General features: G+C 41.2%; 1 protein-coding gene across 7 annotated transcripts in view; it reads right to left on the bottom strand.

The window, feature by feature from the left end:
- The window catches only part of znf280d (zinc finger protein 280D), a 188,787-nt gene that overhangs the window by 3,623 nt on the left and 161,073 nt on the right, over positions 1–24,091 (bottom strand). For all 7 annotated transcript variants that reach the window (XM_072470735.1, XM_072470740.1, XM_072470737.1 and 4 more), the window contains 4 exons: positions 21,047–21,165; positions 17,430–17,457; positions 1,191–1,236; positions 138–199 (listed from right to left, as the gene is read on the bottom strand). In XM_072470735.1, coding sequence (XP_072326836.1) covers positions 138–199; positions 1,191–1,236; positions 17,430–17,457; positions 21,047–21,165 — 255 coding nt within the window. The remainder of the gene's footprint in view (positions 1–137; positions 200–1,190; positions 1,237–17,429; positions 17,458–21,046; positions 21,166–24,091) is intronic.

Raw genomic sequence — 24,091 nt, 5'->3', positions numbered from 1 at the left:
AATAGTACAACCAAAACGTTTGAGTGATATATATTTCCCTTTTCACTTCAAAATATTGTAAAATGCTGGATTTTCAGATGCGGATTTTCAGATGCAAATTCAATCTGTTAATCTATTAAAAAGAAAATCTCAATTACCCATCAGAAGATAAATCAATTTCCAAACTTTCTGTTGAAGCTAAGGTGGAAGACGGTTTCTCCTTAAAGACAGAACAGAAACGGAGACTTTTAAGAACGTAAGACTGTAATACCTCTATATTGTCATTTTGATAGAAGAAATATTGATCATAATTCAAAATAATTTGCCTGACAAAAACAGAATTATTTAATCGTTTGTATTAAACAATGTTAAAAAGTACAGCAAAGGAGGGAATGAACGTCCAAAATCTGAATCATCAGGTAGTTCCAATTACCCAACTTCAGAATTAGCAGTATAATCCCAGTACTGAAGTCACAAGGATTCATTTTTTAACAAGGTTGATTAATCACTGACTCAAACAAGGGGCAACAGAACACTTAAGATCACACATTTGAAGGTGCTCAAATGTTGTTGTATTATTATCCCTGAGCTACAAAATAAACAATTAAAATATTTCAAAATTCTTCTGCTCAGTTTACCATTCTCTTCCCCCAACTCTCTTAGCTTTAATTTCACTTTCCCCAGGTCCCTTAAATAATATAACCTCTTCAGCAAATTTCTTTTTCATTCTAGTTTTTCACTTATTCTGGAGGTTGGGCAATTTGAAGAAGTTGTATCTTCCTTTTTGGCTAGTTAATCAGAAGCATCACATCATACAACTGACATGGCTGTTATGCCTCCAATTCAGCCAACATGTCAGAACAGGAAGGAGCTTTCTGGAGAATAAGCACTATCTGATAGCATCCCCACTATCTGACAACACCCATAAAAATACATTTGGATAGGATACTTTAAGATTGAAAGTCAATTATATACTTCAGGAACAGGCCAGTCAAGTCATTACAATTTCCTGCAATTACTCAGTGCTCTGCAACTCCGTAATTATATTTAAGACTTAATAAGAAAATCCAAAATAGGGGTTCTATTAATAATCTGGCTGTTATCTGTACCAGAGCTATTTACAATACATTGAGCACAGGAGTAATATCCTATTCAACAGCATATACAGGTCTGAGAAGTACTGTAATGGCTAAAGTAACAATTGAACTCACCTCAAATTTCTCCATTTTCTCAGTTATCGAAATATCCTTGTTTCCCCTGTTGGGTTAACAAAACATTGTTAGGTCTGAATTTCTTCGAGGAGTATGGCTGAAAAACCGTACATGAAATTGATGATTTAAAGACCAGCATAAATTTCCATGGCATTGACAGTTTACAGGATTGAAGGTAGATAATTCCACTAGAATGCAGAGAAGAAATCAATTTGCCTTTTGGGTGCTGCTTTGCTCGCTTGCCCCCTTCCTCTCCTGCCTTTTGGTCAGTTATGCCAATTTTCAATTCTCCCCCTTGTCCAGGAGTTAAGAGTGCCAAGTTCAGGAAGGCAGCGCACCACATTCTCAAGGATAATCGGGGACGGGCAATAAATGCTGACCTTGCCAGCAATAGCCGCATCCCAGTAATAGTCCCTTGCTGGTTATTCCCTTCACTCCCTCAAATCCAAGGAATTCAGACTTGAGCATATCTGGGACACAAGTCATATATCAGCAGATACCTTGGACAATCTAGTCAGGATAGCTGTGCAAACTCTTTGTCCCACCCCACCCAGCCATATGGTGCATTTGACCCCAAGTTAAATTCTGCTTGGACTAAAACTTAATACATGGGTGATGATGCAGAAGCCTCCCAACTGGCTATACTTTTAACTTCCCTACCACCTTGAGTTCTCCTCTGGCAGATTCAACTGCTTTGAGGACATTACTTTACATTGTCCCTCTAAAAGTCATATTCCCCACCCTTTCTCTCCTTCAACCCATGCACTGAGCAACTCCTCATACAGTTTGCTATTTCAATCTCCATCTCACCTCTTTCCTCTGAATTCACTGCCCTCCAGTCCTTCTGAAAACTCTATTATAAACTCACTGACACATTGCATGGCCAATCCCTCAATCATGACAACTCCCATGCTCTCAATCAGTGAATGAGTCATTACGGACACATTACCCTAACCTCAACTCTGGCAGCCAACCTCTTTCTCCATCTGTCCGTTGAAAAAATAATCTCCTCCAAGCATAGACAAACTTTGAGGATAGCCATTAGCCTATGATTTACAATTCTACTCCAACTGTTGGCCTACACAACCAATCCCTCATCTAAACCTTGGATATCCTTGTCACCAGCAAAACTAGTTACTGCCATTGACGTCAAAGCATCATTTTGACAGTGTGTGGCATCAAAGAGCCCTAGTAAAAATGAAGTAAATGGGAATCGGGGCAAACCCACTCTCCTGGCTGGGGTCATATTTATAAAAGAAAGATGTCTGCAGGAGTTTGGAGGGCAATGTCCAAAACCCAAATATCTTCAACTGCTTTATCAATGACCTTTCCTCTAACACAAGGTCAGAAGTGAAGCTATTTACTGATGATTGCAGTGTTCAGTTCTATTCAGTATTCATTTAAAAAAAAAAAATTAGAATACCCAATTCATTTGTCCAATTAAGGGGCAATTGAGCGTGGCCAATCCACCGATCCTGCACATCTTTGGGTTGTGGGGCGAAACCCACGCAAACACGGGGAGAATGTGCAAACTCCACACGGACAGTGACCCAGAGCCGGGATCGAATCTGGGACCTCGGCGCCGTGATGCAGCAGGGCTAACCCACAGCGCCACCGTGCTGCCCCTATTCAGTAATCTTCAAATAATGAAGTAACCATGCCCACATTCAGCAAGACGTGGTAAACAATCAGCCTGGAGCTGATAATGAACATTTGTGCTACACAAGTGCCGGGGGTATGGGCCATCTACAAACAAGAGAGACTCTAACCATCTCGCTCTGAACATCCAACATTACCATCACAGAATCCCCCAACATTAACTTTGTTAATGTTACCATTGAGCAGAAACTGAACTGGACCAGCCACATAATCACTGTGGCGACAAATAGGTCACAGGCTGGGTATTCTGCAGTGACTAATTAACTTCCCGACTCCCAAAAGTCTTTCCACCATTTACAATCCAGGAATATTATGGACTTGCCTGCTTGAGTGCAGCTCCAACAATATTCAAAAAACTTAACACCATCCACAGTATAACAGCCTTGTTTACTAGCACCCATCACCCAAAACAGTCACCATGAGCACGTGATTGCAGTGTGTAGCATCTACAAGAAGCACTGCAGTAGCTCACCAAGGCTTCCTTTGGGTCATAGGGTAGTGGCATACTGGGATTGTCGTGGATTAGTAATCCAGACACCCAGGGAAATGCTCTGGGCATTCGGGTTCAAATCCCACCACAGCAGAATCTGAACACAATAAAAAAAAATCTAGAATTAAAAGTCTTAATGGTTGCTGTAAAAACCCATCTTTTTCACTCGTCTTGCTGTCCTTAGCTGGTCTGATGACTCCAGATGTGACTTAGAATTGACTCCAGATCCAAAGCAATGTGGTTGATTCTTAACTGCCCCCTGAAATGGCCTAACAAGCCATCCAGTTGTATCACAAGAAATTGGATAAGGAATGAAACCAGACAGACCACTTGGCATCTATCGAGGCACCGGAAATGACAACGGCAAACTCAGCCCCACGACCCTGCAAAGTCCTCCTTACTAACATCGGGGAGTTTGTGCAAAAATTCAAGAGCTGCCTCACAAACTAGTTAAGCAGCAGCCTAACATATCCACAGAATCATGCGCGAGGCAATGTTAGATAAGGACAGGGAACTTAGTATACGGATAATTAAGGAATAGGGCGGGGGTAGTAGGGGACATTGTTTTCTATTCGTTTAGGTGTTTTGCATGTGTTGGCCCGCACGGTTGTTTAAGTTAAGAAATGTTAATGTGTTTAACTCTGAAAATGACAAATGCCTCAACAAAATATTTTCTAAAAAAAAAAAAAAAAATTATGCCTGACAGATAATGTCCGAGACATCACCATCCTTGACCCACTGGCAGGGCAGATCTTGCAGAGGTCACACCATAGTAGTATACAGTTGGGAAGATTTGCCATGGAAGCCCTCAACATCAACACTGGGCCCCATGATGTCGGATGGTATCAGGTTAAATATTTGCACGGAAAATTCCTTCGGATTACGATCACACCCTCACTTTCTGGTCAATCGGTACTCCATGCTCAACACCACTTGGAGCAAGCACGCAGGCTAGTAAGGGCGTAGAATACACTCTAGGTGCGATCTAGAGTGGCTCAGTAGCACCACAACAGACCGAGCTGGTCAGGTCCGAAAGGACATAGCTGCTGAATGGGTCTGCAGGAGGTGGTGAGGCAACCAAGAGGAAAAATATATCTGAACTCATCCTCACCAACCTGCCCGCCTCAGATGCATCTATCAGTGATAGAAATCAGTAAGGATGACCACCGCACAGTCCCTGTGGAATTGAAGTCCCGTCTTCACATTGAGGATACAGTTCATCGTGGTGTGAAGCATGATCATGCTAAATGAGATAGATTTCAAACAGATCTAGCAACTCACGATTGGGCAACCATGAGACACCATAGGTCATCAACAGCAGCAGAATTATATTCAACCATAATCAGTAGCATTGTGACCTGGCTTTTCCCCCACTCTACCATTATCACCATGACAGGAAATCAATGAAGTGTCAACCTGGTGAACTACAACACAGAACTACTTACATGGCAAGCAGCAAGTGATAGACAGAGCTAAGCAATTCCACAACCAACCGATCAGGTCTCCGCTCTGCAGTCCTGTCACATCCAGTCGTGAATCGTAATTGAAACAACTCACTGGAGGAGGCTCCACAAATATCCCTGTCCTCAATGATGGGGAGGCCAGCAGTGCAAAAGATAAGGCTGAAGCATTTGCTACAATCTTTAGCCAGAAGTGCAGAGTGGATAAAAGCAAATTACTGCGGATGCTGGAATCGGAAACCAAAGAGAAAATGCTGGAAAATCTCAGCAGGTCTGGCAGCATCTGAAGGGAGAAAAAAGAGCTAATCTTGCGAGTCCAGATGACCCTTTGTCAAAGCTAAAGACAGAGAAAGTGGGAAATATTTATACTGTGGATTGAGAATGAAAGATGAGTCATAGCCATAGAAACAGAGGGAAACAGGGTGCTAATAGCCACAGAAACCAAGGGAATAGAGTGCTAATGCCAGTCCCCAGAGAGAACAAAAGGTGTGGAAAGCCAAACTGCAGAGAAACTAATATCAGAGGGTGAAACCAAAGAGTACCGAGTGGATGATCCATCTCAGTCTCCTCCAGAAGGCCCCAGCATCAGTCTTCAGTCAATTTGATTCACTTCACGTGCTATCATGAAACGGGTGAAGGCACTGGATACTGTAAAGGCTATGGGGCACTGACAATTTTCCAGCAATAGTACTTAAGATGTGTGCTCTGGAACTTGCCACACCCTTAGCCAAGCTGTTCCAGTACAGCTACAACACTGGTAACGGACCAGCGATGTGGAAAATTGCCCGTGCATCTCCTGCCCACAAGCAAGACAAATCCAACCCGGTCAATTAATGCCCGACCAGTCTACTCTTATTCAGTAAGTGAGGGAATGGATAATCAACGGTGCCATCAAGTGGCACATGTTTAGCAATAAACTGCTCACTGACATTGTTTGAATTCTACCATGGCCACTCAGCTCCTGACCTCATTGCAGCCTTGGTTCAAACATGAAGAGCTGACCTCCAGCAGGAGGACCGTGACTGCCCTTGACACACGGCCACAATTCAGTGTGTGGCATCAAGGAGCCCAAGCAAAACTGGAGTCAATGGGAACCAGGGAAAAACACTGCTGGTTGGAGTCATACCTAGCCCAAAGGAAGATGGTTGTGGGAAGTCAGTCACCTCAGATCCAGAACATCACTGCAGGGGATCCTCAAGGTAGAGTCCAAGGTTCAATCATCTCCTGCTGTTTCATCAATGACCTTCCTTCCATCATCAAGATAGAAGTGAGGATGTTCGCTGATGATTGCAATGCTCAGCACCATCATTACTCCTCAGATACTGAAGCAGTCTATGTCCAAATGTAACCAGAACGGGACAACATCCAGGCTTGGGCTGACAAATGGCAAGTAACATTTGTGCCACAGAAGGTCTAGGCAATGACCATATCCAACAAGAAAGAAACCATAACCATTATGCCATGACATTACCATTGCTGAATTCCTCGTGTCAACTGCGTAGGGATTGGGCAACACTGTGGTACAGTGGGTTAGCACTGCGGCCTCACGGCGCCGAAGTCCCAGGTTCGATCCCGGCTCTGGGTCACTGTCCGTGTGGAGTTTGCACATTCTCCCTGTGTTTGCGTGGGTTTCGCCCCCACAACCCAAAGGATGTGCAGGGTAGGTGGATTGACCATGCTAAATTGCCCCTTAATTGGAAAAAAATGAATTGGGTATTCTAATTTAAAGAAAAAATGCGATGGGATCACCATTGACCAGAAAATGAACTAGACGAGCCATATAAATATTGTGGCTACAAGAGGTCAGAGGTTGGGAAACCTGCGCTGAGTAACTCACCCCGACTCCCCAAAGCCTGTCCATCTACAAGGCATAAGTTAGGAGTGTGACTTGCCTGGATGCCTGCAGCTCCAACAATTCAAGAAGCTTGACACCATCCAAGACAAGGCAGCCTGCTTGATCGGCAGCCCCATCTACAAACATTAACTCCCTCCACCACTAAAACACAGTGACAGTAGGGTGTGCCATCTGCAAGATACACTGTAAGAACTCACTAAGGCTCCTTAAACAGCATCTTCCAAACTGATGACTGCTATCATCGAGAAGGACCAGTGCAGCAGACACATGGGAACACCATCTCCTGGGAGTTCCCCAAGCCACAGGCCATCCTGACTTGGTTATACCTTCACCGTTGTTGGGTCAAAATCCTGGAACTCCCTCCCTAACAGCAATGTTGGTGTAACTACATCACATGGGCTTCAACGGTTTTACAAAGCAGCTCACCACTACCTTGTCAAGGGCAATTAGGGATGATTAATAAACGTTGGCCTAGCCAGCACCGCTGGCAAGTGGATAAATAATAAGGAATCGTGGAACTCCCCTCCCTAACAGCACTATGGGTGTACCTACACCATAAAGATTGCTGAAGTTCATCACGTTCTCAAAAGTAGTTAGGAATGGGGATTAAATATTTGCCTGGTCACTGATGCCTACACCCCATGACCAATTAAAAGAAAATCTTAATTAATTCTCACCCTGGTCTTGCCTTTTTCTCCCTCAAGTCCGAGAGATTCAAACTTGAGTGTACCTGGCACATAAATGGTTTAGCTATGCATAAACAAACTTCGAGGAGCCCATCTCCCTCTAGTTTCATTCCCGTCATGTTCTCAGAGCTCATCTCCTCCACAAGACCCATGTTCTGCACCCCGACCTGATTCCAACTAAACTGCTGATAACCTTTCTCCCAGGTTCCCATGCCAGTTGACAAGTTTCCATTCATAACCACCATTAACACTCCTCAAAAGCATCACTTTTAACCCCTCTGCCCTGAAAAGTAATGCTTTGGAAAGCTGTTCAGTCATCCTTTCCTTTTCAGAGTCCTTGAACAGATTAACACCTTCTATATCCACACCCATCAATTCCCAGTTTCATTCCAATCTGCTCAATCAGGTTTCTGCCCTTCCCACAGTAGCTGAAGCCGAAGCAAAGTCACCATTGACGATCATGGTGCATTATCCTCCCTGACCTTTCTATCGTCTAATATGGTTGACTATACCTCCCTCAGTGACAATCTCTTCTCTGTTGGCCAGTTCAGTGGAACTAATCTCATTGAATGAAGCCTACTTGATTTTCTTCAAAATTATTTCCACTTGAAACAAATTATTATTAATTAGAGGAAATAAAACCTTTCGCCACAAGATGCTTTTCCTGAAAGACAATAGCGACAAAAATCTCAGATTGAAATACTTGGATACATATTCCAATCTGAAGTAGGAAAGCGAAAGGAGAGCATATTGGACAAATCGAGTAATGCTTCCTTGCAGCGTGCTTCAAATCTTTCAGTTGAAAGTAGTTGCTCCCTTGGTCAAAAAAATTCAGCAATGTTTCCTGGGGTCTATTTCTAGACGTTTACCATATTACACTTTTCCACAGTATATTGTATGGATACACATCTGACAAAGAACTCTAGTAAGTTACACATTTTGGAAAAGAACTCTGCAAACATTCTGCACGATTCAGCTCTGTAGGTCAGGATGCAAGCAGTTACTCCTAAACTCTTCTACACAACTTCATGTTCAAAAATAATGCCAATTAGGAAATAGAATTTGCATTACTAATTGGTTCATTACTGAAATCAGTTTTGCACCAAGGTAATTCCTGAAAAGCAAAGCGCAAATGGTGAGCTTTCAAGGTGCGTGGGTCATTTCATACATGTTAAAGTTAAAGATTATAAATGCAACACATTTTAGAACAGCTACGTTATGAATTACTTCAATTCTGGTAACAAAACTCAACCAATATACCATCATTAGAGAAGCAATATATAAATATCTAACAAAAACATTTAAGCTTGTCTATACCTTGCATTTACTTTGACATGTAGGAGCAGAGTAATTATTTAAAATAGTTCTGGATCACTCCTGTCAAACAGCAGATTTTTAAAAAAAAGTTGCCAAGTCATTGAAAAGTCTCTGAAATCTATGAATGTCAGATCAAAATGGTCAGCTAGAATATATCCTTGTGTCACAACTCCACTCAGCAATTCAATTTAATGAAAAACAATGCAAAGTCTGGGGCAGGATCCTGAAATTATTTTATGCTTTTCTGGGAAAAAAAAAATCTTGAAAGGAAATTAAATGAAAATCACTTATCACAAGTAGGATTCAACTGAAATTACTGTGAAAAGCCCCTAGTCGCCACATTCCGGCGCCTGTTCGGGGAGGCTGGTACGGGAATTGAACCCACGCCTGCTGGCCTTGTTCTGCTTTACAAGCCAGCTGTTTAGCCCACTGTGCAAAACCAGCCTCTAAATTATAGCCCCAATCTTGGCTATAATTTTCTTCTTTGTTTCTGAAGCGATCGATCCATTCTAAGAACATTGTTTATACACAGGTTCTTGCCTGGGTGGCCACATGAGCATAGGGTGTGAATTTTGCTGCCTATCTGACCACAGGTTCAGTCAAAACTCAATCCTGCCTCAGGGGTCTAAAGCCATGTGTTTTATATTAGAATAGCAATCAGGGCTGGCAAACCTAATTTTCTCCCCTTCCCAACCTTCACCAACTCCCACCCACCCGTAGCAAAATAGAGTCCCTATTCCCCACCTTGGCAACACTGATAACTCTACAGAATCAAAGGAGCAAACCTGGGATTGTCTTGGTCTTTATCATTCAGTTCCATACTTATTAGTGCACTTAGCAACTGAAACTCATTTGAGTTGCATAGCTTTTAGTCTTAGTGAAAAGTACCCCCACCCCTCCTGAAAAACTGACCAGACTTCATATTTAATCCATTGCAAAGATATGTTGGACTGTACTTGTTGGCAATACCAACCGATATACATTCTTAAGTGTTATTTTAATACAAGATTACATGTTTTAATGTATGCTGCCCATAGTTTACCTAGCTAGACAAAACAAAAGAATTCAAAATGGTTTTGTACACTAAGAATTTGTTTAAATTTGGGTCAGTTCTACATTTGCTTGGCTGTGAAACAATAGTAATTAGCTCATACATAGGTTGCATATGGATATAAAAATCAGCAAGGATTCCCACTCCTGACTAGAACCCAAAGACCCCTGTTCAAAGTACACATGTATGGATGTGGAGTAATACTTTTCCCACCTCTCACTGTTGCTTAGCTTCCTTGCACCGAGTTAACCTGCATCTATGAACGGTGACCTAGGAGGAGGTAAGAGTGTGTGTAATGCTTTGTACATCAGTCAATGGGTTCAGGGGTGGGAGCTAAGGAGATACACGGACAGAAATGAGGGAATAAAAACACATTCTGTCCTGTCAGATATCATAATCTTGAAATCATCAAAATGCTAATGATATGATTTTTTAAAAGGGGTACAGTGTGTTGAGGCTGCAAATGGTGCAATTGCTGAGAAATATGTAGCTGACATGCCCTTTGTGTGGCAACGAATAATTGATAATAAACTGGTTTATGACTACTTCACATGTAATTCCAGAATCAAACAATCTATTTATAATTAACCTGTGTCCACATTTATGTTGCAAATACTGAATAAGGGCAAAGATATCATTCAATAACAATGCAAAACTTTCAGTCCAGTGCAATTTGTTCTCCTGGTTTGATCTAGATTTTTTCAGGAAGAAAGATGGTGGCTTTATTGCAACAGTTTCTTGAAGGGAAAACGTGATGTCAGTTCTTGGATGACAAATTCAACAAAATAAATTTCAGTCGTCTTGATGTACCATTCAACGCTCCCCCAAAGTATAATTTCTTCCTAGAATGGTTTCCCATTTTGATCTACAGAAAATTAATCTGACATGCTCAACGATCACTTAATCAAACACTGGGTGGTCCTATAGGTGCAATACATTGTTGAATAAATATATGGCACTCTCCTTAGACAGTAAGTAGACTTAGATGCAATCTGCATTGCGAATCTTCAGATCTATTTCATACACACACAATCATGGATGAGAGCACATTTGGCATGTGATATAGTGCTATACCTTGAGGAAAAAATGCATTCCCCCTCAACATTCTGTAACAAGGGTTCCTATTCTCCCTGAATGCAAGACAAAAGATTGTGTTGTAGGCCCCCTTATAAACGGATCCCTAAAAGTGTACAAAGACACTAAAAAGCATTCTTTACATTGGATCATGGTTAGGTTTTGGATTGTTAACCAAATCTTTCCGCAATCAATGCCCCTGGCATAGGCAGGTGTACACAATGTGAACCAACACATGTACTGGATTTCAAATCAATATTCTGGGTTTCAAATCAGCTGTTGAGACATGAGCACAAGACCGTTTGATATAGAGCATGGCTAGTGTTCAAACTGAGCTTTAATGCTTGCAATTAGGCAACTCGACTTTATAAAAGGATGATATCCTCGCAGCATTCTCCTCTGGTGAGCGATTATGTTACGTTGTTCCATTCTAAATTTGAACATCTGCCAAGCCTGTTAGTTAGAAAATTAAAGATTTTTTTGGAATGTTTGCTGGTACGTGGCTAACTTCAGCCATCTGTTCTTTCCATGACAAAGGGATGCAAGGTAAGGTTCTTTTACTTGGAAGCACCCGTTGAGCTTTTGGCTTGCACTGACTTCTGCAGGCTTCATTTGGAACTCAGGAGGCATGGAAACCACATTTTACTTCACCTTGCTGTAGATTTCCTGGACCGGATTTGGAAAATCTGCAAGGAATTCCTGCTCTTGCTACAGCTCAAGAATTCCATCTCATCTCCAGAATGAGACATGATTACTTCACGTGCAATTCCAGAATCAAGCAATCTAGATAATTAACCTGTTTATGTTGTAAATACAGAATAAGGACAAATATAGTACCCAATAGAATGCAAAATGTTCAGTCTAGGAGCCAAGACCAATGTCAAAAAATACATCAATCAGAACACCTTTTCTGACATAGGAGAGAGAGCACCAGAACAAGTGTCATTTTGAATCTGGGGCAGAAGGCAGTTCAAGAGAGCATATATTGGAGTCAGAAGTGGGGTGGGGAATGCCTCCACAGGAGATTTGGAGGACAGTGTAGCTCCAAATTATGGTTGGTAGTTTCAGCATCTGTGAACTGAGAGGTGGGTTTAAGGAGACAATATTGTTGATGGGATAGACTGTCTTCCATGAAAAGGTAAAAGCAAACTGTTTAGATTATATTTTAGGGAAGTAATATTATGGTTGCTCAATGCAGCAATCAAAATGTCAGTTAATTTTCATGGATTTCTGAAATATTAAAAATGCATTGAAGTGTTGAAAAAATAACCACAGTAAATAGTGAAGTTCCATCTTTTCGGGCTGAGTGGGTCCCTAGAAATGAAACATCTAGGTACATGGAGATGCATCGAGCAGCATTTGCAAATGTGCAAAATTCAAAATTTTCTGCCTATAGCCCTGGTTGGGCCAGATGATCTAGGAATCTTCTGAATATTTGTAGGGGCTTGAGTATGTCAAATTGAACACACCAGTTTGCGAACCCAAATTAATCCTGGCTGGATTGTGAAACAAGTCACACTAGTCACAGAAATATCAAACCAGGATGGTTTGGCACATTTCCATCTTTTGCCTGAAGAGATATTTACCCCCATCAAAATCCACCAACTTGTTTCTTATAATTTTCAGGAAATGAAGCCAAAACATTTCCCCAGCTTCCACATTCCATAAGTTTCTTCCTCCTTGTCATCAAGCAGTGAATTATACCAAGTCGGAGGATTAGAAATTTAATAACTTAAAACATATTTCAAAGCTTCATCCAACAAAACTAGATATCACCTGAATAAAGGCAAAAACAAAAGAAACCAGTAATATACAAACTGTTTATGCGGCCCTAAATTTATAAATTACTAAAACGTACTTGGTAATATCACCAAACATTTTGCAGTTTATGTGCAATATCTTTAATGTAATAGCTTAATGCAGGTACAACACAAAAACATCAACTCATTTCTGAGTTACGATTTTGTTAATTTACCTATTATAGTGTTTCTACAATGTACACAATATGAAGTCACCACGGTTTCTATTAACTTCTCAGATGATCTGAAGAGCAAACTTACTTCAAAAGACCAAGATTGTTGAAAGCATCAAGCATGAAATGTAACTAAATGTGTAAGCATTAATGTTTCTCATTTAGCATTTTCACTCTTTCAAACGGTTGATCAGTTATGCGAATAAATGTTATGCCGTTTAGCGACAAATAATTCACTATAACTATAAACTCGAGGCACAGGCAAAATACATACTAGCCAACAATGAAACCAACAGATTTCCTGTATATTGATTCAACAGGTGAGTACTGCACACTAATTTTCTTCAGCAAAATGTTCAGCACTTACTTCAACAGGAACATTCTATGAACGGCTACTTGTATGTCAAAGAATGGCTGTTGATTGCTTTTACTTAGCAACGGCTTCACTGGTGTCAATTTGTATCTACTGAAGAAGAGTACTAATATAATATGAAAGCTAGTTAATCATGTATTACATGATTCATGACCCTGTGCACTGAAACTGTGGCCCTTTCCCATCACAACATGTTATATTAAGCATAATAAATAGATACATTGATTTTATCTATGAGACGAGTACTGGGCAGTGTTCATTCCAACATTAAGTATGAATCACTAATTTAATAACAAATTGGATTTCCAGTAGGATGTCTGGTCGAAGAAAAATAGTTCTAGCCAACCCTACCTCTTCTGTAATTAATTTTGAGCCATCTCCATGGATGAATAAAGTTCACTTTCATTAATGATTTTTACAGCAAACGAGAGTCCTATTGCTACAACTTCACAATCCACTCCCACTAACTACCTTAAATGGGCCTGATTTATGGCACAAAGCTGTATATTAAAATTTTAAAATTACGCAAACCACATCTGTTGTTATAAAATGTTACTTTATTACCAGGTAGATCATCATATCCCTACAGGTAATTAGCGGTACAAATCATTAATATAAGCAAAATAATGAGGTAAAAAAAATCAAAGCACAATAAATGATACTTTCAAACTATTTTCAGGTCAGGGAATTAGAATCCCCAAATGTACTTAATCATCAGCATAGCTTTCTTAAACGTTAAATACCAAGAGAGAATGGAATACCAAGAGAGAATGGAATACCCATGTATTACAGCTCATCATTGCTTCAACATTATTAATTACAATGGCAGAAGTGACAAATTTCTAATACATTTCAATTAAGATCTTCTTTTTGCCCCATGAAAATCTAAAGCAATAGTACATTGTCCAGTTAAGCATATCTAACATTTACTACTTGCTTTCTACAACAAGGTGTATTCATTTAGCACAATAAAATGCCCCAATGCACTTCATAGGAGTTTTTAAAAGTAAAATTTGATACTGAGCCACGAGATATTAGGACTTGAGGTTTTGTCTTACAAGAGATATAGACAAGAGTTCTGGGGAGGGAATCGTAGGCCTTTGTTTGGCCTTGGCAGCTGAATGCCAACGATGAAGAGATTAAAATCGAGGATCCCCAAGGGGCTAGAATTGGGGAAGCTCAGGTAAAGGATTAACGTGCATTGCCAAAGATTAGAGAGCATCAACCCGAGCATTTGACTTTCCAATTTTTCCTTTTTTTACAACAATACAAATAAAGGTTACTGTTGAAGCCAGAAACATGGCTCTCTTACTTGAACATGCACAGATGAACTTATCATTAAGTTGAAAAAAGTAAACATGTGGTGAGGTTATCGCTGCCCAAAACATTTAGCTTCAGTCTCTGAGCAAGATGTTCATCCAGATGCAGGTACAAATCCTCTGGAGAAGCAAAAATATTCCATATAAAGAGGTACAGGACATCAAGTGCCTCATGCTCTCATATCACAGTAGATGAATGAACAGCGGAAGTTTCAGCCCAAAAAGGAAGGGCATGCTCCAGTACAACTTCTGAAAAACTCATACTATGAAGCCCAACTAACATAATAACTTCTGCACAGTGATTGCAGTTCTTCATAAATTCTCTTTACTTCCAAGCATTTCATTTGGTTAAAGGCGCTAAGTTGGTGTTTAGATCCTTTATTTTAAAAATCCACATCAGGTAACATTGTAAAATAAACCACTGATGTGCAACAACTATACAGCGTCTCAACCAAATTAGACAATACATTCATATTTTGTTTGAAATGTTATCTGGTTGGTTGCCTCAAGGACACATGTGATATTCAACCACCGCCACTTTCTAAAAATGGAATTGAACTTGTAGATACTGTGGAAGAATTTTAACTTAAAATCTTTACAAACCGGATGTCAGTATTTAATGTGCTTAACATTGCCAATTAAGTAATATTGGAGCTATCAACTTTAGCCAATTTCTATTTTTAAAAAAAATTCAGAGTACCCAATTCTTTTTCTTTTCCAAATAAAGGGCAATTTAGCGTGGCCAATCCACCTACCCTGCACATCTTTGGGTCGTGGGAGCGAGACCCACGCAGACACGGGGAGAATGTGCACCATGATGCAGCAGTGCTAACCATTACGCCACCGTACCGCCCACTACATTAGCCAATTTCTAAATGTGAAGTTTTCAGTTGCGTACTTTATTATGCCAAGACAATAACTAAGTAAAAGGTGCTACTGTGACCATTATTACGCCGAAAGGCTCAACCAAATGGAATTAAATGTGTTCTTCTCTTGTCACTCATCCATCTTTCCATGTCATTTAAATCTCTCATCTTTCCATCTTCACAGACTATCTGGCTGTAGATTGTTTTCCTGGTAGTGAAGGAGTTGGGACTCCCCAATATCCGCAATGGAAGTGGAAGCCTCCATCAACACAAAGTACTCTTCAAGTACAAATACAGGTATTTTCACAACCATTATTATTGCTCGACTATTCCTGCATCCATCAATTTGTGTCCAGTCAGAGGAACCAAGAAAGGAGTGAGGGATGACTGGTACAAGCCTTAAAGAAGGAGATTGTGAATATGGGAGAGTCGGTGCATTTGCCCAACTGTGATGAACAGTAAATGAATGGACCAAAATCTGTGAGAGCCTGGAGTTCATTCTAAATGAAAGATAGACAGACTGTAGAAGTGCCAATGAAGAATTTCTTCATTTGAATTTTTATAACCTTTTAAAAAAACATATTGACTCACCTGTATCAAATAATAAATTACAACTGCAATTTAGCAGCATGAAATTAAAGACGATCACTAAAATTAGTCAAGTACTTTGGAGCTACTTAGACCAAGAAGAAAAATATTTTTGTACTTTTCACAGGAGTGCCCAACTGGGAAAATAATTTTGTGAGTAATGTTGATTCGCAGACAAATACGAGGCTCAGAACAGATGGTATAACTTTTAATTTTTCTACAAATGTCACAACCCCCACCACTCCTGCAGATGATTCACTGCATAAATATAATTATTTCTACAGTTTATTTTAATGTATCTGAAAAGAATGAAACTGTGCTGCAGGTGGTATTAACTCTTCAACCTCAAGAGCAGCACGGTGGCGCAGTGGTTAGCACTGCATGCCCACGGCGTCGAGTCCCAGGTTCGATCCCGGCCCCGGGTCACTGTCCGTGTGGAGTTTGCACATTCTCCCCGTGTTTGTGTGGGTTTTGCCCCCACAACCCAAAGATTTGCAGGTTAGGTGGATTGGCCACGCTAAATTGCCCTTTAATTGGAAAAAATTAATTGGGTATTCTAAATTATTTTCAAAACCTTCAACCACAGGTATGATTTGTTGGTTCATCACAAAGGTCAGTGGGGTTGCTCTGGGAATAAATGGATTCCTGGAAGTGCAGACCTTCTGGCATGGCAACTACAAGTGGACATTGATGAACATTTATATAAAAACCACAGGGGTGGAGTATATAAACAAAAAGAACAGCTTTCGATACTTAAATGCGACATTGAATAATTCCTGAAATCTCTTAGAAGCTAACATAATTATTGTGATCAAATTAGATTGCACTTTACAAATGCTGTACATTTGATATAAGTCACTGGTACGCAATCCAGTTCATTAACTTTACAAAGATTTCCATATGGATTAAGGAAGTCCTGTTCCTTCCAATCAGAAAGAAAATACCAGTTTACATACTATTACATATTCCATGAGACAAGCTTGTGAATGCTAGATATGCAACTGTGATACACAAATATGCAAAACGAACTATGAAACAACACTGATCAAGGAAGCAAATGTTTGTTGGACGCAAAATATGATTACTCTGCATGAGGAGTCATGGGTAGGTAATTCACGTCACATTCATGCATTTCTAGCAGCCAGTTACAAAGTACTTGCACACAGGTCTCCAGCTATTCTTTCTAAGTGGACAACTTTGTTCAACGTCGTGGGAGAGGAAATATTTAATTCCGACATCTTAGTTCATTCTTTACAAATCTAAATACTGCACTTACATTAAGATATTCCCAGAAACCACAACAGTACAAAAAACAATAATAGTTCCAAATCATTAGAAAAATGGGGGAAACAAATTATATGAAAGATTTTAGTTGCATATATACTTCACAAAATTCTTCAGAAGCTATGAATGATAGACAGCTTAATAGGGATAAAGGAAAGGAACGTCCCAACTCTAAAAGCAATTTTACAATGAAAATCTCATGATCAAAATTATTCTAAAGAATATTGAATAAATAGCATACTTACTTGTGCTCATTGTCAACAACACTGGAAGCTGTAAGAAAAAGAATCAGAAGTAAAAAAAAATATTGCTCATCATCCTGTTAAGAATGGATTTGCGACCAACAAATGAACATGAATAACAGACAATTTTTGAACAAGGTTCGTCAAATCTAATAGTTCATCATAACTCACAGTATATTAATCCCTTCACTCAATTTTTGTTTCATTCTGGATGGATTGTATTTTTAAATATCTTCTATGACTTTTTTGGCCCATCCTTTTCTAGCTGAAACAGTATTCATAATCAGCTTTTTATTCAAATGTCCTGGAAGGCTCAGCTAGGAAAAATGGCAGGTTTTAAACATCAAGATAAAATGAAAACAAATACTATTTACTTGGAGTTCCTGGCAAAATTTGGTTCCAACTCCATCTACAAGTTTGCTGACAACATGACCATAGTGGGTCGGATCTCGAACAACGGCGGGTCAGAATATAGGAGGGAGATAGAGAACAAAGTGGAGTGGTGCAACAACAAAAATCTATCCCTCAATGCCAGCAAAGCTAAAGAGCTGGTCATTGACTTCAGGAATCAAAGTATCGTACACACCCCTGTCTGCATCAATGATCAATGGGGCCGAGGTGGAGATGGTTGACAGCTTCAAATTCCTAGGTGTGCACATCATCAAAAATCTGTCCTGGTCCACCCACGCCAACACTGCCACCAAGGAAGCACATCAGCACCTTTACTTCCTCAGGAAACTAAGGAAATTCAGCATGTCCACACTGACTCTTACCAACTTTTACAGATGCACCAAAGAAAGCATCCTATCTGGCTGCATCACAGCCTGGTATGGCAACTGCTCAGCCCAAGACTGCAAGAAACTTCAGAGAGTCATGAACACAGCCCAATCCATCACACAAACCTGCCTCCCATCCATTGACTCCATCTACACCTCCCGCTGACTTGTGAAAGCGAGCAACATAATCAAAGACTCCTCCCACCCTGCTTACTCATTCTCTTCCAACTTCTTCTGTCGGGCAGGAGATACAAAAGTCTGAGAACATGCACAAACAGATTCAAAAACGGCTTCTTCCCCGTTATTACCAGACTCCTAAACGACTCTTAGGGACTGACCTGATTAATACTACACTCCTGTATGCTTCACCGGATCCCGGTGTCTAAGTATTTACATTGTGTACCTTGTGTTGCCCTATTATCTATTTCCTTTTCATGTACTAAATGATCTCATAGAATCATAGAATTTACAGTGCAGGAGGCCATTCGGCCCATCGAATCTGCACCGGCTCTTGGAAAGGGCACCCTACCCAAGCCCACACATCCACCCTATAACCCAATAACCCCACCCAACCTATTTTATTGGACACAAAGTGTAATTTAGCAAGTCCAATCCACCTAACCTGCACATCTTTGGACTGTGGGAGGAAACGGGAGCACACGGAGGAAACCCAAGCATTCACGGGAAGAACATGCAGACTCCGCACAGACAGTGAGCCAAACCGGGAATTGATCCTAGGACCCTGGAGCTGTGAAGCAACTGTGCTAACCACTTTGCTGTCATGCTGCCCCATCTGTTTGAGCTGCTCGCAGAAAAATACTTTTCACTGTACCTCGGTACACGTGACAATAAACAATCCAATCCAATCCATGACGGGCTGATGAATAAATGCACATCATGCCATGTTCTTGAACCATCCCAAAACATTTTCCAGTCCTTGCTGAATTAATCTAAGGCAGGGTGACTCACTGTCCCCAGCATCGGCGAAGGGGAGGTATGCAATGTTTCTAGGTTGTTGATATCCAATGACCCTTGTGGCAACTATATGAGTGATGTAGGTGATTCAACTTATTATATTCAATGCACCCTTCAGGTAAAAAGCTGGCTAACAGTCATTGAAGTTGATATACAAACTGGACAGTCATTTAAGTGGGATATCCTTGGGTCGCTGGAGGACCATATGCCAGCACAAATTATGTGCCTTCAGCAGACAGCTTGATAAAATTGGAAATTTAAGTACAATCAGGCAACTATTAGTACCATCAGCACAAAAGCAGTGCAAGAGTGCTATTCTCAAACTATATATATATTAAGGGCAGCACGGTAGCACAAGTGATTATCACTGTGGCTTCACAGCGCCAGGGTCCCAGGTTCGATTCCCCGCTGGGTCACTGTCTGTGCGGAGTTTGCACGTTCTCCCCGTGTCCGCGTGGGTTTCCTCCGGGTGCTCCGGTTTCCTCCCACAGTCCAAAGACGTGCAGGTTAGGTGGATTGGCCATGCTAAATTACCCGTAGTGTCCATAAAGGTTGGGAGGGGTTATTGGGTTGCGGGGATAAGGTGGAAGTGAGGGATTAATGTGGGTCGGTGCAGACTCGATGGGCCGAATGGCCTCCTTCTGCACTGTATGTTCTATGTAATCTATGTAATATATATATATATATATATATATATTCAAAATATTTTTAATTCAAACAAAATGTTCACAATTACAAAAATGACCCAACACAACACAACCCCCCCAACCCATTTTTAGACCAAGACTACCACCAACAAGCTTGGGGCAGGACCAGAACGTGTGGTTCGCTGGCCCCCCTAGCGCACCGCTACACCTATATCTGTCCTTCAGCCCCAAGAGGAATACACTCATACGCACCCTTGTCAGGTGCTCCCTGTACACTACCTTGAACTCCATCAGACATAACCTTGCACACGAGGTGGTGCAGTTAACCCTATGAAGTGCCCCTCCACCAGCAAAAGACCAAACCCAGCTCGTCCACCCATTTCAGCATGGTAGCACAATGGTTAGCACAGTTGCTTCACCGTTCCAGGGTCCCAGGTTCGATTCCCGGCTTGGGTCATTTGTTCAAACGCAAAAGGTTGAGGATGTAATATGGACTTTGGCATATGTGCCAATGAGGGGGGAGCTCATATTCCTCAAGGAACATGGGGTAACCAATTGTCCCCAGCCAATTTGGGGTGGCATTGTGGTTAGCACTGCTATCTCACTGCGCCAGGGACCTGGGTTCGATTCCGACCTCGGATGACTGTCTGTGTAGAGTTTGCACATTCTCTCCATGTCTGCGTGGGTTTCCTCTGGGTGATCTGGTTTCCTCCCACAGTCCAAAGATGTGCAGGTTAGGTGGATTGGCCATGCTAAATTGCCCCCAAGTGTGCAAAAGGTTAGGTGGGGTTACAGAGATAGGGCAGTTGTTGGGTCTGTGTAGGGTGGTCTTTCAAATGGTCATGCAGACTCGATGGGCCAAATGGCCTCCTTCTGCACTGTAGGGATTCTATGAATCGATGAATAGGATCCGGCCAGGTTCTAATAGCGAGTTACTGACCTTAATGTTGTGAAAGCACTAGACTATCAAACATGGTTGAAGCTGAAGCAACATTATGGTTAATGGGTTGCCACATATTCTGCATTACTGCACAAAGACAAAATCTACCTCACCATGTTAATGGCAATGAAAACAACTAGAAATGGGCATAAATTGCTGGGTTACCCAGTGATGCAAACATCCCGTAAATGAATAAAAAAGATACGGATATTAAAAACAATTCTTCAAACAAAGAAAACAAAAAGATCAGCAATTTGTCTTAATTCAGTTCTTTTCACTTACCGCCAGACATCGAAATAAGACAGCCATGGTTTTGGTTTCGAACAAGATGTTTTGCCATGGCATCTGAGCCAGTAACATCAGCATCAAATGGACAGTCAGCACACATCAGTTTGATACCTCTGTAACAATATGAAGTACAGTACTCAATGAAAACAATCATTAATTCTGCGACAGGTATCACTCAATATCACACAACATTGGGCAGTTGGGATTACCGGAGGCATTCCTTTTTGTATAGCCTAATACTGGCATAGACTGGCTGTCGGATATATATTTCCACGGGGTAGTAGTTAGTTTCTAGTTGGTAAGCTATTAGCTTGTGGCACTTGTCAGCAACCCTGAGTTTGTCTTGCTCTTGAGATTCTGGATGTGAATCAAGTTACCTCTGTTTTCATTCTATTATGGTGGCATGACAATGGATGGAAGATAGAAATGTGGTAGGGCAAATCTCAAACATTTGGCTCCAGCTGTGTATGGAGATACAAAAAGGTCAATCAAATTGGGTGCCTGTGGGCAAATATTTCATATTCAGATGCATGTTCCAGAAACCTTAATCCACAACCTAATATTAATCAAGGATGACACGTGGGGTAGTGGTATTGTCTTTGGACGATGTTTTGGGGACCTGGGTTCAAATCCCACAATAGAGGATGAATCGGATTTAAATTTTTTAAAATCTGGAATTAAAAGTCGAAGGATAACCATGATAACATTGTCAGTTGACGTGAAAACCCATCTCCTTCCCTAATGCTCGGAATCTGCAGTCATTACCTGATCTGGCCTATATGCGACTCCAGACCTACAATAATGTTGTTGGATATTTTTCAAGCAGGAGGAAGTCATGGTGTTCCTCATGGGTCAGTACTGGGATCCTTGCTTTTCCGGATACACATTAATGATCTAGATCTTGGCGTGCAGAGGACAATTTCAAAGTTTGCATATGATACAAAACTTGGAAGTCTTGTAAACTGTGAAAGGACAGTGGACAATTTCAAAAGGACATAATAATGATCTTTTGACATAATAATAATAATTATTATTATGTCCTTTTGAAATTGTACCTTCCACAGTGTACAAGATTTTCAAGTTTTGTATCATCATAGACAAGTTGGTGGAGTGTGAAGATAGGTGGCAAATGAAGTCCAATGCGGAGAAGCGCAAGGTGATGCATTTTGGTAGGAAGAATATGAAGAGACAATATAAAGGGGTAAAAAATTCTTACCCAGATGCAGGAGCTGACAGACCTGGGTGTATATGTGCATGGGTCATTGAAGATGGGATTACCTGAAGCATTCGCCAGTTTGTATGGATCATTGAAGGTGGCAGGACAAGTGGAGGACAGTTAGTAAAGCATATAGTATTCTGGGCTTTATTAATAGAGCCACAGAGTACAAGAGAGTACAAGTTATGCTGAATTTAGACCACTGAGTTAGACCACAGTTTTATTTTATTCGTTCATGTGACAGGCTGTGCCAGCATTTATTGCCCAACCCTAATTGCCCTTGAGGGGGAAGTTAAGAGTCAACCACATTGCTGTGGGTCTGGAGTCACGTGTACGCCAGGCCAGGTAAGGGTGACAAGATTTCCTTCCCTAAAGGACATTAGTGAACAAGATGAATTTTTACGACAATTGTTTCATGATCATCATTAGACTTTTAGGTCTTTGGAGCATTACTCTGGGTCTCTGGTTCACCAGTGGAGTGACAATACCACCAGGCCAACACCTCCCTGTGGAATATTGCGTACAGTTCTAGGTGCCACACTATAGGAAGGGTATGTGCAAATTGGAGAGTGAAGAGGTTTACAAGAATTATTCCAGGAATGAGAAACTTCAGTTATGAGGGTAGGTTGGAAAGGTTGGGACTGTTCTCCTTGGAGAGAAGAAAACTAAGAGATTTGATAGAGATGTTCAAAATCATGAGGGGGCTGGACAGACGACTAGATAAGGAGAAACTGTTCCTGCCTGTAAATGGATCAAGAATGAGAAGGCATAAGACTACAGGTGATTTGGAAAAGAAGCAAATGTGATTGGAGAACAAACGTTTTCACAGTGAGTGGTAGCATCAAGGAGCCCAAGCAAAACTGGAGTCAATGGGATCCAGGGGGATAATAATCCGCTGGTTGGAGTAATACCTAGTGCAAAGGAAGATGGTGGTGATTGTGGGAGATCCAGAACATCACTGCAGGGGAATGTCAAGGTTGTGTCCGAGCATAACCATCTCTAGTTGCTTCATCAATGACCTTTCTTCATTCATGTAGTAAGAAGTGGGGATGTTCATGGAGGATCGCACAACATACAGCATCATTCATAACTTCCCATATACAAAAGCAGTCCAAGCCCAAATGCAACAAGACCTGGACAATATCCAGGCTGTCAACTGCCAGGTCACATATGCACCACACAAGTGATGGCAGTAATCATCTCCCACAAGAGAGAATCTAACCTTCACTCCTTGACATTCAATGGCATTACCATTGCCGAAGCCTCCACAATCAACATCATGGGGATTACCATTGACCAGAAACTGAACTGGACAAGCAATATAAATACTGTGGCTACAAGAGCAGGCCAGAGGCTAGGAATCCTGCGGCAAGTAACTCACCTTTGACCCCTCAAAACCTGACCACCATCTACAAGGCACAAGTCAGGAGTGTGATGGAATACTCTCCCCTTACATGAATGTGTGCAGTTCCAACAACACTTAACAAGCTTGACATCATCCAGGACAAAATAACCTTCTACCAATGCACAGCGATGTGTACCATCTAAGATGCATTGCAAGCACTCAACAATGCTCCTGAGAAAGCACCTTCCAAACCCACAGCAACTACCATCTGGAAGGAAAAGGGCAGCCGATACATGGGAACAATACCACCTGCAAGTTCCCCTCCAAACTACACATCAACCTGACTTGGAACTATATCGTTGTTCCTTCACTATGATTGGGAAATATCTTGGAACCCCCTTCCTAATAGCACTGTGGGTATACCTACACCACATGGACTGCAGCGGTTCAACAAGGCAGCTCACCACCACCGTCTCAA

The sequence above is a fragment of the Scyliorhinus torazame genome, chromosome 12 (genome assembly GCF_047496885.1).
Source record: "Scyliorhinus torazame isolate Kashiwa2021f chromosome 12, sScyTor2.1, whole genome shotgun sequence".
In the NCBI taxonomy this organism is placed as follows: domain Eukaryota; kingdom Metazoa; phylum Chordata; class Chondrichthyes; order Carcharhiniformes; family Scyliorhinidae; genus Scyliorhinus; species Scyliorhinus torazame.
This window is presented reverse-complemented; position numbering and strand designations above follow the sequence as displayed.